Consider the following 16,514-nt stretch of genomic DNA (forward strand, 5'->3'; position numbering starts at 1 on the left):
ATTCCCCTCGGCCCAGCTCTCCAGTGTGTTCAGGTCTCATTGGACGGCAACACAGCCTTCTGGCATATCAGCCACTCCTCCCAGCTTGGTGTCATCAGCGAACTTGCTGAGGGTACACTCTGTCCCCTCACCCAGATCACTAATATATTGAACAGGACGACCCAGCACAGACCCCTGGTAAACACCGCTAGTTACAGGCCTCCAACCAGACTCTGTGCTCATGACCCTCCGAGCTCTGCCGTTTAGCCAGTTCTCTATCCACCTCGCTGTCCACTCCTGTAATGCACGCTTCCTAAGCTTACCTATGAGTATGTTATGAGAGACAGTGTCAAAAGCTTTGCTGAAGTCGAGGTAAACAACATGCACTGCTCTCCCTTCTTCTAGCCAGCCAGTCATGCCATCATAGAAGGCTGTCAGGTTGGTCAAGCATGATCTCCCATGGGTGAATGCATGTTGAGTACTTCTGATAACCTTCTTTTCCTCTACATGCCTGGAGATGGCCTCCAGAATGAACTGTTTCATCACCTTTCTGGGGATGGAGGTGAGGCTGAATGGCCTAGAGTTTCCCAGGTCCTCCTTCTTGCTCTTTTTCAAGACTGGAGTGACATGGGCTACCCTCCAGTCCTCAGGCACCTCTCCTGCTCTCTATGACCTTTCAGAGATGATGGAGAGTGGCTTAGCGACAGTATCCGCCAGCTCCCTCAGCACTCATGGGTGCATCCCATCAGGGATCCAGTTTGCCTAAATGACCTCTAACCCAATCCTCCTCAACCAAGGGGAAGTCTTCCTTTCTCCAGATTTTTTCTCTTGTCTCTCCGGGCTGGGATGCCTGAAGGCCAGCCTTAGAAGTAAAGACTGAAGCAAAGAAGGCATTCTGTAAATCTGTCTTCTCTGCATCTTGTGTCATCAGGGCACCTACCTCGTTCAGCAGCAGCAGGCCCACAGTTTCCCAGGTCTTTACTACTGATGTATCTGAAGAAGCCCTCCTTGTTATCCTTGACACACCTTGCCAGGCTTAGTTCCAAGTGGGCCTTGGCCTCCTCATTGCATCTCTGCATACCTTGACAGCATTCCTATATTCCTCCCAAGTGGCCAGTCCCTTTTCCCACATACCTCCTTCCATGCGGGTCTCCTGGCTCCTTGGCTTGACTTCTTCCTCACAGGGATGCACCGATCTTGAGCTTGGAGGAAGTGGTACTTGACTATTGAGCAGCTCTCTTGGACCCCCATACCTTCTAACCCCTACCTAACCCATGGGATTCCTCCAAGTAGGTCTTTGAAGAGGCCAAAGGTAGCTCTCCTGAAGTCCAGGGTTGTAATCCTGCTTGTTGCCTTGCATCTTCCATGCAGGATCCTGAACTCCACCGTCTCATGGTCACTGCAGCCAAGGCTACCCCCAACCCTCACATCCTCAACCAGACCTTTGTTTGTTAGTAGAAGGTCCAGAGGCACATCTCACCTTGTTGGCTCCTCTACCACCTGTGTCAAAAAGTTATCCTCGATGCTTTGCAGCAACCTCCTGGATTGTGCATGCTTTGCCATGTTGCTTTTTCCAGTGAACATCAGGGTGGTCGATGTCCCCCATGAGAAGCAGGGCCTGTGATTGTGAGGTTACTTCCAGCTGTCTGTGGAAGGCCTTGTCAACTTCCTCTTCCTGATCAGGTGGCTGGTAGCAAACACCCACAACAGTGTCACCCATATTTGCCTGCCCCTTGGTTTTTACTCATAAACTCTTGCCTTGTTCTTCCTCCACTCCTAGGCAGAGCTTGATATGTTCTAGTTGCTCCCTCATGTAAAAAGCACCTCCCCACCTCGTCTTGTTTGGCCTGTCCTGTTTTTCCTAAAAATCCTGTAGCCATCCATGAGAGCATCCCAGACATGCGAGCTATCCCACCATGTCTCTGTAATTGCAGGGAGATCATGGTCCTGTGACTGCACACAAGTCTCTGGTTCCTCCTGTTCATTCCCCATGCTGCATGTGTTGGTGTACAGGCATTTCAGAGAAGTAATTGAGCATGCAGGTTTCACCAGAGTGGTGCACAAGAACCCACTGTAGCCATACATGCCCTCAAAGTGGTTGGTCATGTGACTGTCATCTCATGAGGCAGCTAAGTCACCTTTGTCCCTCCTCAGGTTGGTCTGGATTATTCCATGGTTGGATGTGATGGCATTAGCGTTGCCACTTTGGACTCAAGTCCTTCAGTTTAAACCCCACTTTACCAAGTTGGCTGGGTTCCTTCCAAACATTCCCTTGCCCCTCCTAGACAGGTGGATTCCATCCCTCCCTAACAGGCTATGGGACATTCCCCAGGACCCATTGTCATAAAAGCCAAAACTGTCATGATGGCACCAGCCACATAGCCAGGAGTTGATTTGCATTATTCCTCTGGTTTTGGCTGCCCATTTTTCTCTAACTAGTAGAATAGAGGCGATGACAACTTGGGTGCCAACATCTTTCACTTGCTCCCCAGGGCGTTAGTCTTCCTTGGTTCTGCCCAGGCTCTGGCTTATAGCATCATTTGTGCCCACATGGAAGAGTAGCAGCGGAGAGTAATCTGTGCTCTTGACAAGTTGTGGCACACTCTCAGTGATGTCTTGGATCTTAGCTCCCAGGAGGGAGCAAACCTCTCGTGACTCCCTGTCATTTGAGCTATTGTTGTATCTTCTTGTTCATTTTGGCTGTCAAACAGAAATGAAGTTCGCGTGAGAACTGGATGCTTCACTGTTTCATAAAGGTGAGGACATGCAGGCGGCTCAGTTGCTGGTACCAGGTGGGAGCTGTCTGCAGGCTCTGCTGTTACAGTCAGCTGGTTAGGTTTATCCTGTGCCCCAGGAATCTGTGCAGCACAGCACAAGCTCAGACCTACTCAGGTCAACTGTTTTGTGGATCACTGAGTTCTTGATGAGCGGTGGTCTTCTGGTCTATTTATCTAGGTGTTTTTGAAACAGGAGGAAAGTTCAGCTGATGTACATTCATTTTGAAATTATTCCCTGGTGTTAAGGTATACAGATATTCTGTTGACATTTTGATTCTTAAAGACATAGAATAAACTAAAGGTGGTGTAAAAGTTGTCCTAGGTCTAAAGTTACAACCTGCAGCCTATGATACAAGGTTTGTATCAGTTTCCTACTGACAGGGAGCCAGAGACATGGAGCTCTGACAAATGCCAAAAGAAGGCTTTTGCAACCCTTTTGAAGAGTGTGTGCATCCAGGGCTAGATTGCAGTCTGAAATATGGCAGCTGTTTCATAATGTCTTGTAAATAGCTGCTGAGAAAAATTGGTAGGTATGAGATGAAAGCTAATAGTTGACTCTGAAAATATACCTAATGCTTAATACTTAATAGCGTAGAGTGATGTACCTCCTAGTTATGTAAAACTTCTGTTAAAGAGTTTTAAGACTTGTGATTTCATTATCTCGAAGTGAATAGGAAGAAGGAAGAAAAAAAAAAAAAATTGATGGATAGAGACTTCCAAAACCATTCTGACATTTGTTTCTCTAACTTAATTTGTTGCATATTTGTCTTTTGCATATTGCCTCTTTTAAGATTATTAATAGTGTTCATTGGTAGGTTTTGGTTTGCTTTAGAGTGTTTTTTTTGTTTTTTACAGGTCTTTTAGCTAGAGACTAAGGTTGTTGCCCCTTATCTTCTTGTCTGAGTGATTAAAAACTTCTGGTGGGTTTGGTTCCCCCCTCTTCCCTGCCTGATTCCTTTTTCTGGTTTGGTTGGGTTTTTTTTCCTTTTATTTCTGTGGGGGGAACTCACAAGGAGAAGTCTCACATGCTGCTTAGGTGCTGTCTCCTCAAAGGCAATCTGGGACTTCACTGATACTGTTATCAGGAGAGTAGAACCCTTGCTATGTCAGATGTCATTTAACTTCAGTGCTTAATTGTAACCATTTATTTTCTGATCAATTTTTTAAAGTTATTTTAAAGCATAAAGATTTAGTTTGAGTCCTTGAAATTAAAGTAGAAAGGACAGCTGGGTCTTATTTTAGTTTGGAGCATGAAAGCTTATGAAGCAACAGCAGCAACAATAAAGCAACTCTAAAACACACACAGCTGTCTATCAAGCAGCTTTGAATAGAGTTATTTTTAAGCCTACTCTCTCCACTATACAAAATACTCATGAGACACCAGCTAGTTTTCCTTTGTCCTTTTAGTCAAAGTAAGCAAATGGTATCTTGATTCAAACCAAAGGAATTTCTTCAAAAATTTGAGGCTTTTCCTAGAACCGTCTTGAGTGTCATAGAGGAGTGATTTGATAAGGAATGCTGTTGTCTGGAGATGTGTTCTTTGTTTGATGTCATGGCTCTTAAGGGGACTTTAACACGCTTTTATACTCCACTATGTGAATTGTCAAGATCTGTTGGGCCTTTTTTGTATTATGAACTTTATTGAATTTCTGTCCACCTTTAGCAGAAAAGGTCTGATTCATAAGCCATAGAAAAATCATTCCATTGTACGTCTGTAAATACTGTACCCTCCCACACCGTAATTGCTGTAGGACAGCAATAATTCTTGGAGTTTGCACAGCTAACTGTGGCATACTCTTTCTAATAGCAGTATAATTGATGCTTTGACAAAATTTTTCAATGCAAAAATACCAGAGGAACCACAAATCTGTTATTTAAGTTATATAATTAAATAATAATTTTCGTCTAAGAATTCTTGGCAATTTAGTTAATAAGTATCTCTTTAAAAAGTGCTAAAACCGTAGTGCAGTGGTTAGTCTGTATTAACAGATTTCTTTAATCAGAGCTTTGGTGTATGGATGCTGTCCTTCAGTTGCATTGTTATAATCCATGGTGGGCTAAGTGGCACTAACTTTACGTAAGGCCACACATCGCCGTGTCTTTCTGCCCCTTATTATGCTGAGATATATTCTTTCAATAGGTACTGAGCTCTTACAAAGTGGAGCAGTTTCTCGCTTAATAGGAGAATTTATTTTGTAATATTGAAACTGCTAGGCAGAAAGATGCTTAAAATTTGGGACCTCTTGTTTGGATCTTTTCATGTAAAGAGAGTGGGAAGCACATTAAACCATTACAAGTTTATTTTATTTATAGAAACCCTTCTAAAGAATATTTTCTGGGAAGAAGGAATGCAATGAGGAGAAGTCACAGGAAAATACACAGCCTAAAGCTCTGGTAGTATTTAAAATTGGTGCCTATGCTAATCTAATATGAGCTCACCACAGATCCCAAGGGAGCCTGATGCAGGATTCCAAAGAAACTTATTAACATCCAAAGCATGTTTTTTATAATAAAAGTCAGGGGTTTTATCTTACTGAAAAAATTCACTTGCTTTTTATATTTGAGGAGGGGGAAGGAAATGCACAATAGATCATTTAACATTCTGTTTAATGATTTTATTAATTCGGATGCATTCACTCTGGTCTAAAGCCAAGTCTGTCTTTGTTCATGAACTTGAGCATCAAGCAGGATTTTTATTTTTGTGAAAATGCAATATTAGCTCTAAATGTTTAATTTATCAATGGTATTACTGATTTTTCTTTTAAATATTAAGTGCACTGTGGTTGTGAAATAACTTGATTGCATTATTGAGTTTTGCTCTGTCAAGGGAAGCCAGCTTAACGGAGAAATCAGGCCTGGTCTTCTTCTCTTATGCAGTTATAGATATGGAAGCTACAGAAGTTAGGCCCATCTACAGGCAGAAGTAACTTAGTTTTGCAAGCATTGAGAATGTGAGTAGATTGAACTATTGAAAACATTTAAGAGAAAAACAATAAGGCAAGCTGGAATGAGAGTAGTTCATTTAACTGCCTATTGGTCAGCCAGTCAGGAATACAGCAAGCAGTGATTAATTTCAACCAGCTACTAGAAACACATGTGTTAAAATCCCTGTAGCCTTAATAGTTTTTCTTCCTGAACCTTTGGGGACACTGGATAGTGGAAGACGAGAGTACTTGACATTCTGCTCACTTGTAGAGCTCTTCACTTTGCTTTAGGAACTCCAGGCTTTGCTGAGAGGATCTCAGGGAGGATCTGTTTACTAGGATTTGTTTTTTGATTTTTGCTTGTTCTGGAACTGAAGATTTTAATAGTTTGGGCAGAATGGTGCCAATATGGTGCTCTAAGTAATTATATATATGTAGTGTATCAGCAATGAAATAGCATGGGATCCCTTTCAGCATTTAAATGTGCTCTAATTATATTTAAAACAAGTCTTGTGTTTTTTTAATTTGTTCTGCTTGTGTTACACATAAGAGGCTAAGAGCACCTGACAGTGTTATGATTAGATAACTCTCTTAATGAAATGTTTTTCTTCAAGAGAGTCTGTATTGTATTACAATTGAGAGATTAAATTTACTTGACCTTTGAACAGAAAATAATTGCACAGTGGCTTGGTTGCCTTGCTTTATCTACATTATGTCAGCAGGCAGCAGTTTATTCAGTATAAATCTTTACAGTAAGAGAGCTTATTTAGCTTAGTTGTTTTGTTTCTGTACTTTCCATTTCATGCCTATATAAAAATAGGAAAAAATATGTCTCTGGAATATTTCACTATACTATGTAATTTGTTAACAGTATTTCAAAATATTAGTAGAAGAAATCTGCATTTTGTTGTCATTAGATCCTTAAATAGTCGGGTTTGCTAATGTCAATACTTCTAGGGGGTAGGTAGCTTATCATGGTGTACATGTAGACACAGGGAACTGAGACATAGAGGCTAAGGCTATAATTGCTGAAACACAAGCTAACCTGTAAAGCCTGTTATTTTAGGCACTAGAGCTTGCCATCAAATGGTTCAAAAAGTAGCAGAACAGTGTTGAAACTTAGGGCTAAAATTATGTGTCGGTATTTTACTTTTGGAGTATTCTTGTCCAAGTTCAGTATTTCTCAACTGTAGGGGCACTTGCCAAATTAACTTAATATTAATTGCATATAAAAATTCATTAATTCCTAAACTTAAGATGCTGGCAAACCTGTGTCTTGGTGAGTAGTGTATTTCTGTGGTCCACGTCTATTTAATTTGTAGGAATCCTTTTGGTCTCTCGTAAATTTTGTAGACTAACAACTAGCAGTGGTTTGATATCTTCCTTTTTGACAGTATTTGTGGTCTGTTACAACCTTTTTTCTTTAAGAACAGCATTTTGAGAGAGAGTCTGGAGACACATCCTAGACAATCCCTAATTCTGATTAAAGTTTTCATTTTGAGAATCACAGTAATTTTTTTTTCCCCTTAAAAGCGTGTGGAGTGATGTTCATGTGGGCTGTCGCAGATGTGTACGTATGTAGAACTCTTGCTCTGCCTTCTGTGTCCTTTGCTATAATATTATTCTTTGTTTTGAAACAGGAGATCCTGAGAAGGAACTTAATCCCAAGAAGAAGATTTGGGAGCAAATCCAACCTGATCTTCATACCAATGACCAGTGTGTTGCTACGTACAAAGGAGTTCCATTTGAAGTGAAAGGGAAAGGAGTCTGCAGGGCAGAGACCATGGCAAACAGCGGAATTAAATAAATAAATGGATATTAGAAGCTTTTTCACATGTTGAAATGGAAAGTAATGCAAGCGCAATAAAAAACGTGAATATATTACCACTCTGAAGTGCCTGGCTAACACCTTTTTTTGTTTGACTCCTCTTCTAGAGGTACAGAATGTGTTATGCTTCCAACAGTTTCACAATTCACTCGTTCACCATGCTTACTGTCCTTGAGGTTAAGTGTTGTCAACAGTCATTAACCACTCAGTGCTCAAGACTTAATTGCCAAGGCTTGTTCACGGCAGAACTACAGGCAGGCAAGCATATTTTCTGGATAGCTAAAAGGTTTAGAGGATCTATGGAGCAAGAGCATCTCAATAAGGAATCATTTCTACCATGTTCCTCATGTGCTGACTGCTCTTCAAGAGGTACAGGACCGATAAGCAATTGGTCATTGAAGGCCACAATTGTCTCCATTCTTCTAGTAACCTTTTAATAGTTTTTCTTCTCCTCTTTCAAGCAGTTTTCAGATACATTATAAACCTCTGCAACTTTGTTCTTGGCTGTGTTGACGCAGTAGTCTGCAGACAGTTTTAATGGGAAGATTAAACTATGGGGCTTTATGCCTAAGATACAGAAGTGGACGTACTTTCATGTCCCACAGTTAAGCTGTTACAATGTCAATAAGATCAAAGCTGTCACTTTACCAAAGTAGTTCTTTATCTAGTCCACCTAGATATTTCCTTCCAAATGAACAGGAAATAGATTGCCAGAGCTAGTGAAATACTACCAAAAAAATAAATTTCCAGTGCCCAAACAGATACAAAATTACTTTATTTTTTGTTTTATGTATTATTATGTAATTATTTTTATTCAAAAGATGCCTTGGATCAAACATACCTTCTTGAGTGTTTACAATTAGAATTATTCCATAACAACATAGTACAAGTAGTCATGGTTGCTATGCTTATAGCCTCAAATTACTTCTTTTAATTCCTGCCTTTTAATAATCTGAAAACTGGTTTAGATCAATTTACAAGAACTTTTTAAGCAACTATTTAGAGATACTTCAGATATTTGGGTATATAATATTTAATTAACTGGTTACTCTCTAACCACTGAAACAGTAAGCACTTTTTTAACCACTGAAATAAAAAACACTTAGCCACTCTGAATTTTGCAGGCTTTGAACGTCATCCAGTAAACTGGGAGAGAAAACAAAATGAGAATGATATAAAATTAAAAGGAACAAGCGCAAAAGAAGAGATAAACATTTTTTTTGAATGAGTTTTGTATGTGCCTATAAACTGTGTTAATTTTTCATGCATCTGGGAATAAGCAGTAGTAATTAGTTCTTTTATATGTGCCAAATAGCGTTAAGCACGTGGGAGCTATTTTATCTGCCTTGTAAACTACATAGCCAACAATGTATTACTAAACAGAGTTCTTGAAGTTCAAAAACTCAATTTAACTAATCTTGAATCAAGGTATGGAAATACTTTTGCAGTAGATAAATCTTAGCTTTTAATACTGGAAAGCTCTTTAAAAACTTTGGAATTGAGAGGAACTTGTGAAAGCTTGAAGAACTGAGCAAAGAGGCTCCCTTACAGTCTGAACTCATATGCATTTTTTACTTTTTTTTTCCCTTCCAGATCTGTGTTCTATACGAACTGCAATATACAACCTGGTGTAGTGTAAGAAAAAAAATCTAGCTTGTGACTACATACATACTAGGAGCGTGATTTAGAGCACTAGCTTGTTCTGATTTTTGTCATTGAAGCTAGGATTCTGGATGTAGTAGTGTGAGCTACTCTGAAGGGCAAGTAGTCTGGTAATTTAAAGAGATCGTTCAAAGGTATTTGGTATGGATGTGGAATTTTCCAGTTGATGGCTTCTACGCTTTTATTTCTATGAAATGTTACCTACCATAGAAAATAGACAAATGAGCACCTGAAAGCTAATTTTATTCCTTGCTTTGTTTAAGTAGAAGTGCTTGATAATTATTTTGTCTTATAAAATTCAAGAGCTTTCTTAAGACAATAGCTCTTTCCTCTTTAATTATGCTCTTCTGGTTGTCTATCAAGATGTATTTATGCTGTACTGAGCTTAGAAGTGACAACAGGGTACTTGAGGCACTGCGCAAGTATGCTTCCTCACTGAACCCAGCCTCTTCTGCCTTGTCTGCATGAGTAAGTAGAACTGCAGTGAAATCCCTCCATGTGGGACCCAGGAGTTCCTGTAATGAAAAACAAACCTTAAATAGTTATCTCTGCTTGTTCCTTTTCCCTACTCCCACCTCATATACTTCTGCATTAACAGACCAGTTATATGCTCTTTTCCTGGCAGTAATCCTGTTCATGCTATCTGAGTTGCTGAAATTTCTTGGGGTTTTCACTTTTCAAGACACTGACATCCACTTTCAGTAGAAATATGTGGTTGTGTAGTACTAGCAGTTCTCTGGGTTTTTAGTACAGATGTGAATAAATTTTTCCGGTTAAAAAATGTCTACATAAATAAGGAAAAATGGTTGTTTAGCTCTGTCACACGTTAAAAAAAAGTAAAATACAAGTAGTTTACATCAGTAGTTTCCACGTATCCATATTTCTACACTTCTTACAGCTCTTTGAAAAAAAATAAATTTTCAAACACCAAATCACCTTGTGTTTGAAAAAAATAAAAAAAATCATGAATTTCTGTAACACCGATTGCAATTCCAGCTGTATCCCACAAAACTGAACTGTTCTAAGCAATTTGGGAAAAACACAAATCAAATCCATCAACCTAAGTCGTGGGTCAGAGAGTTTGTCCTTAACTGCTGTGGCTCATCTGATGGAGGGGAATGGAGGAAACAAGCTGGTTTTTTGTCAACGAGTACAGAAGATTTTAATACAAATAAGAGATTGGGTAAATGAAATGACATCTTTAGTGAAATCATGCAAACTCCTGTGTGAGCGAAGAAGCCTACTTTGGTAATAAAGTCCACTTCGCAATGATCTTAACTCTGTAATCTAAATACCAAGGTGTATGAAACTCCTTTAAAGGCTAACTTCCTACTACCGAGGTAGCGATTAACCTGTTTTAGACACCAGGGATGAAAAAAAAAAACCAAACTAAGCCCATACAAAGCTCTGGCATAAGCTAAGGAAGTGTTGGGTTATCAGTTTTGGGGAGAGAGGAGAGTGCCTTGATTTGCTGGCCGCTCAAAATCAATGCTAATGTTAGTTCTGAAATCAATACCTGCCCTCTCAAATCATTAGGCATGTTACTGAAATTAAAAAATTCAGTTACTGTTACTGATGTTAAAATGTTACTGAAATTTAAAAATGCCAGTAGTCTTCTGCTGATATGCCACGCCTAATTTGCAGAGGATTATAGTAAAAACTCCTGATTGCTAAAGGTAATCTTCATGCTAATTCTTCTTGGAAAGACATACTGAAATGTAACGGTTACTGTTCATATTCCCAGCACCGTGGCAGCTGTCCTGCCCCATTTGGTTGTGGCCGATGAAATCGTAGCATCTGGTCTTTAAAGGGGAAAATAACTGAAAAGCCAAAGCCAGTTGTAATCATGAAACAGAAGTAAGTGTTGCTTTCTCATTGCTTTTAAATGTGCTTTATTTCCTTTCCAGTAGGGGTCTTAAATCTCCATTTGAAGATGAAAGGCATGGTGGCATCTCTTATGCTTTTAATGCCCACATGGACTTGATCCAAAACCATCTCAAACTAGAAGCATAATTTTTTTCACTGGCTGAGAGTAAAAATATTTTGAGTAAATAGTGCTTTCTCTTTATACTTAATGGTATTTGAGAGATGGAGAACTGTATAATAAAAAAGGGTAGCACAGAAAACAAATATATGTAAACTGAAGTGTGTGTTGAAATTAGAACCAACTCTCAAACTGCCGGAGAAGTGATGAGTAACCTACCAATAGAGAGCAATCAGAAAGAACAAGAGAGCAAATGAAACACATTTTGAAAGGTTTTTTCTATCTACACGCTTATATATTGGTATATTTTTATCTACATACCTATTATATATTTAGGTAATATCAGTTACAGCAGGTAATAAGAGTTCACGAACCAGGAAGTGCCTTCCAGTCCTAAAGATTTTTATCAAGTTCATTAGTGTAAGACAGATGCGGAGTGTACTCGGCAGACTTTGGCAATTACTGAAACCCTTTGTTTCTTTGTACGTCATACAAACTGGTTCATCTGATCGGATACATTACCTGAGCAGTATCAGTCTGCTGGCCTCTTTTTTTCCTTCCCCTCTCTCCCCTCCCCAAAGATAGGTGTGCATGGTAATAAGAAAGTTTCAACTGAAAGCAAGCCATTCCTTTTCAGTGTCGCTCCCCACATATCTAACCTACTTGCATTAAAAAAAATATTTCCTCCGGAGGTTAAAAATACTTGCCTCAAATCAGTTATACTAGAAATTTTCCTTAACCAGCATAAACTTACAGTAACTTTCTAGTATTTTCTCTTGAACAGGTAGAGCAGTAGTGGCTGTGCAGGGCAGAGCTAAGCATCCTTGTCCCAGGTCAGTCAGATTTTTCTCTGTGATTTTGGACCTGTTGCTCTCTGCTTTGGTCCTATACAGAGCACAGGAGAGTGAGATAACCTGACTTTTGCTTGCTTTAAATAGCATTTCTCTTCAAAAAGCTAGATCTGTCATGATAAAGCATTAACTGTAACTTCTGAGAGAAAAGCTTACTTTGATCGGTTAATTTGGTTCCTAAATTCCTTTGTGCTGAACCCGTGTACAAGCAGTTCTTGCCTCTCTCTGCTCAGGTTTAGTGTGATAAATGTAGCTATGGCGTGTGGTGGTGGAGTTTTTCAACCACTGGACTGGGAAGTGTTCCAGTTTTCAGCTGCACTCTTCTAGTTCACTGTTGCAGTCAACTCTTCCATAGATATTGTCACTTGAAGACACAAGAGTTGCTGTCAGGGCAGAGACTTTATTTATTTATTGATTTGTTACCTGGACAAACTGGATTGCATGATCACTTTCATCCGGACACAGAGGCATGTCAGCCCTCAGGACCAAGAGAGCTAGATGCAGGCCTTCCTCCCCAAAGTGGTGAGCCAGGGCTGAACTCACTGTGTCTGTTACTTGCTCTTTGCTCAGACCACTGTGAGGGTAGCTTGGAGTGTCAAGTACTCGAACACGGAGAGCTACCTCACAGCCGTTTCTTCGTATGATCCCCGAAATGTGGCAGCTGCGTCCAAGGCTGCAGCATGTAGTCACAGAGCTCGGGGAGCGGTGACTCTCAAAGTCTGAGCTCCCCAGTAGGCTGTTCCCAGCAGCGCTTTTGCCAGTCTGAGGTCTTCCAAGGACGACAAGGTTGATGGTCATCTCTTTGCTGTCTGCCATCGTCTGTGCTTTTATCCACAAACATGTCACTATGTGACAAACAAATAACATAAGCTGTTTCAGATAACAAAACAAAAAAAGCAAGCAGCAAAAATTGCAAAATTTAATGTCTGTTGAGTGTCCTTCCCTGCCAGAAATGTTTCTAAGGAGTGTGTGGTGTAGACAGACATTCAATACAGCCCATACGCCTCTGATCCAAGGGCGCATCTTTGCTGCCCTTCCCCCTTGCTGTTTAGAAATAACAAGGCCCCATGGAAGGCGTCACAGGTACAAGAGCTACCTAGCAGCTTGCGCTGCTACACCGGCAGGAACTGAAGAGCTGGGAAAGAATCAGGTGTGAGAAGAGTTTTAGGAACAAGTAAAGCTAAGGGGAGGCAACAGAGAGGGGAAGGAAGGGAGGAGTTGAGAAACAACTATGAAAAACAGCATTGGCATGCAGGGGAGAGTAGGTTATGAAAAGGAGAAATAGGGGAGGAAGAAGAGAGTGGTGACCATGTTTCAGGAAGCAGAGCTTTATTTGTTTTTAGGGGGAAAAAAAGATACTCAGAGAGAAGTAGCTTTTAAAGGAGCACTTTTTCACAGCAGAGAACAGCTTAGAATACACATTTCATCAGCTACCACTAAAGTTGAAATCAACAGTAATCCAAAAGGGTTTTCTGATACAGACAAATATAAGAGGTATATTTTAATGAAAAAAAGAAGAGCTGAAATAGCCAATGCTGCAGGTTCTAACCCTATACAAACTTAAAACTTCCAAAATGATTACTGTACAAACTTGTAGACTTTGGCACAGTTAGTGGGAAAGAAAAGCATAGACTGGTGGATGGAGAGGAGAGACGGGTAAATATAATTTCCAGCTACTAGAATTGTTCATAAATAAGCTCTCTCATTCTCTTTGTACTTTTCTGTAATCCAGTATCAGAAGGGGGTTTGGTGCATGTTAATCTAACAGTAATACTGGCTGATTAAATAAATAAATTTAGAGGTGTTTCAGGTGGAAAGCCATGTTGGCAAATAAATATTTGATTTTAGGTTATCAGTGATACGTGAACTTCCTGAAAGATTTTTTCTTTTTTTTCTTCTTTTTTCCTTTTTTTTTTAAAGATACTCTGTTTAGGTGTTCAGAGGTCTTGGATAACTTTAAAATGGCATTTCATATGGGTGATTTATTTAGATTCCTGCATGTGCAGTTCAAGCTTTCCGCCTCATATGCCCAATCCATGCCCAAATCAATATTTTGAAATAACTTCAGTACAAAGGCAAACATTCAAGAGCTGTTAACATACTAATTTTGTTACAGGTTACATTGTTTTCAAACACAGTCAAACTGTACATGATTATCTTCCTTACTGAATTCACAGAGAGGTTTTTGTGCATTTTTTCAATAATATTTTTTTTTAAGAATACCTTTTAACAAAGACATGTTATGAAATAGTTGTCATCAATTATTCATCAGTCTAGATGTGCATGGCATTCTTTTTCTTTAGCACAACATTATGACATGGTAGACAGGCATTTGTGCATTCATTTTTTAAATCATTACCGAGGATTTGTTCTTTTTTTTTTCCCTGTAAGCAATCTACACTTAAATATTTTAGATTAATTTCATAGTATGTTACTTACCTTATTTTCCCTTAAATTCCCTCTTTCATTCAGGCGTCATTCTTAAACCATGGGCGCAGCGTAAAAGGAAGTTTATATGTGAACTTTGAAACTAACATCAGCAACGTACCATGATGAGACTGTTACATGCACGTTAATCTAGTTAATCTATTACTGACAGATCACCATTCAGTCGGATATGCTTGGTCAGTAAAAGGCACTGTTGAATTTTTGCGGCTTAGCTGTGGATACAGGTTTTGCGATCTCTTTAGTGATCATGTGAAGTTGATGTTTTTGAAAGTTGCTTGAGTTCTACCAGCAGTTAAGTGTGAGAGTGATAATGGAGGTACTGCGATTAATTTGTGTTGCATATTCTTGAGTGTGTGTTCATATAAGCATGTGAAAAGCATGTGTACTTTCTCTTATTGCAATGAATTAATAATTGCAATATTTTCAAAGCACGGTGTAAACCATATGCAAATGTAAGGCTGTTTGCCTAACAAAGATGGATTAAAATAATGGAAAAATGGACTAAAACACAGAAATGATTTGTGAATCGGAAAGAAAACGGAAGGCTCGCGTCACTGCCAGTAATGTGCCTTAGCTCTTGGTTTGATAGCTTGATGCATTTCTCTTGCAGACATCATTCTTTGCCATGCTATAGGAGCATTAAAATCAGGGATGAAAAGATTGTCCAGAAAGGACCTATCACTTGCTTTTTAGACAATGTCCCACAAGTGGGAAAGTAACTCATTTGAACTCCTATGCCTTAGTAGAAAATAAATAAAAAATTGTGCTTTAATGACCAGGTTCTAGTAATAGAACAAAAGAATGGAGTGAGCTCTGCTTGTCTGTTCCCAAGGAAAGGTTTAGATAAGCTACTGCTCTACCTGTAAATCCCAGGTGGGTCGAGGCACGTGATTTCTCCAAGGATATTAAGATAAGTGTCATTACAGTGAGAACAAGAATCTGCTACGTAGGTTGCCTGTGGTGGGAGGAAGAGAGGAAGGTGCTTTCCAGAGCCCAGTCCTGCTGAGGACATTGTCATCTAAAATGTAGCTCTGTGTGGGAGCCTGTAAGTATTGGTTTACCACAGTACCAGGGCTGTTCCTGCCTGCCACAGCAGTGGAGCGAGGCTTCAGTTTTTCTAGAAGCCTGTTGTCTCCCACTGTAGTGCCACAAGCACAGGCAGTGCATTGGCAGAAGGTAGGAGCTAATGGTGCCTTCACAGCCTCCTCGCCTAAATTCACAACATTCAACAGGGCTGATTTCATTGTTTGTGTTACTTGGCTGTAGATGGCTATGTAATAACTTTGTGGCTGTATGTTTTATGAGCACATAGTTAAGTTAGTTCCTTTCAAATAGCTCCCTGCTCTTGAGCCTGCTTATTCTGGTGAAAGGTGAGACGTTAAGTCTCTTCCTGTATCGTATGCGTAGCTGAGGCAACTACTGATAGTTTCCACTGAAAAGCCTTGCAGCTCAATGCTGCGCACAGCCTTTGTCTCTCAAGGCATATTTGTATATAAAGAGTATAGCAAGATTCCTTTGTTTGCTGGTGGATATGGACTCAAAGACGACTGGATGAGGGGGTGATGCGCTTGCAAAGCAGAAGGGTAGGTTAGTCTCATAAAACTGGATTTTGTGAGCATAAGATCCAGATCCTTCCTTTAATTTGCCTGGAAGTCTTGACGTTGGTTAAATTGTCTCAGTCTAGCTCTGTGTGTTTCATCGGAGTGTTCCTATGCACAGTAATGTGTCTCGTGACATCTGAGGCAGTATATGTCCTAGCAGTTGCATCCATCTAAGCCAGTAGCCTGCCAAGGAGATAATTTAAGCTGTTCGTGGGCAAGGATTTAGACTACGAAGAAAGCTAGAATCCCAGAAGCAGAGGAGTGTTGTATGCAAAATACAATTGCCCAGCTAGATGCAGAACAGAGCTTTCATGCTGGCAAGGTGGCTGTAAAATTAAGAGTAGTGTAAATGAGGCACTGCTTAAATGATATCTAAAACTTCCCCACAAAAAAAAAAAAAAAGGGCATTTCTTGCCAGTATTATTATGAATGCCTGAGCTGGGACACGTGTGGAAAGTCT

At 39.9% G+C, this 16,514-nt stretch overlaps 2 protein-coding genes across 4 annotated transcripts in view; one reads left to right on the forward strand and one right to left on the reverse strand.

Annotated features, from left to right (window-relative positions):
• AIMP1 (aminoacyl tRNA synthetase complex interacting multifunctional protein 1) overlaps positions 1–7,574 on the forward strand; it is a 39,738-nt gene extending 32,164 nt beyond the window's left edge. For all 3 annotated transcript variants that reach the window (XM_064450064.1, XM_064450065.1, XM_064450066.1), the window contains one exon: positions 7,321–7,574. In XM_064450064.1, coding sequence (XP_064306134.1) covers positions 7,321–7,487 — 167 coding nt within the window. In that variant the 3' untranslated portion in view covers positions 7,488–7,574. The remainder of the gene's footprint in view (positions 1–7,320) is intronic.
• Positions 7,575–8,258: 684 nt separating this feature from the next.
• Positions 8,259–14,544, reverse strand: GIMD1 (GIMAP family P-loop NTPase domain containing 1). The gene is made up of 3 exons (XM_009510587.2): positions 14,445–14,544; positions 12,429–12,850; positions 8,259–9,685 (listed from the first exon to the last, which is right to left on the reverse strand). The coding sequence occupies exons 2-3, from the start codon at positions 12,819–12,821 to the stop codon at positions 9,413–9,415; spliced, it is 666 nt and encodes a 221-aa protein (XP_009508882.1). The 5' UTR covers positions 12,822–12,850; positions 14,445–14,544; the 3' UTR covers positions 8,259–9,412.
• Positions 14,545–16,514: the final 1,970 nt, after the last annotated feature.

Source organism: Phalacrocorax carbo, chromosome 4, assembly GCF_963921805.1.
Source record: "Phalacrocorax carbo chromosome 4, bPhaCar2.1, whole genome shotgun sequence".
Lineage (NCBI taxonomy): Eukaryota > Metazoa > Chordata > Aves > Suliformes > Phalacrocoracidae > Phalacrocorax > Phalacrocorax carbo.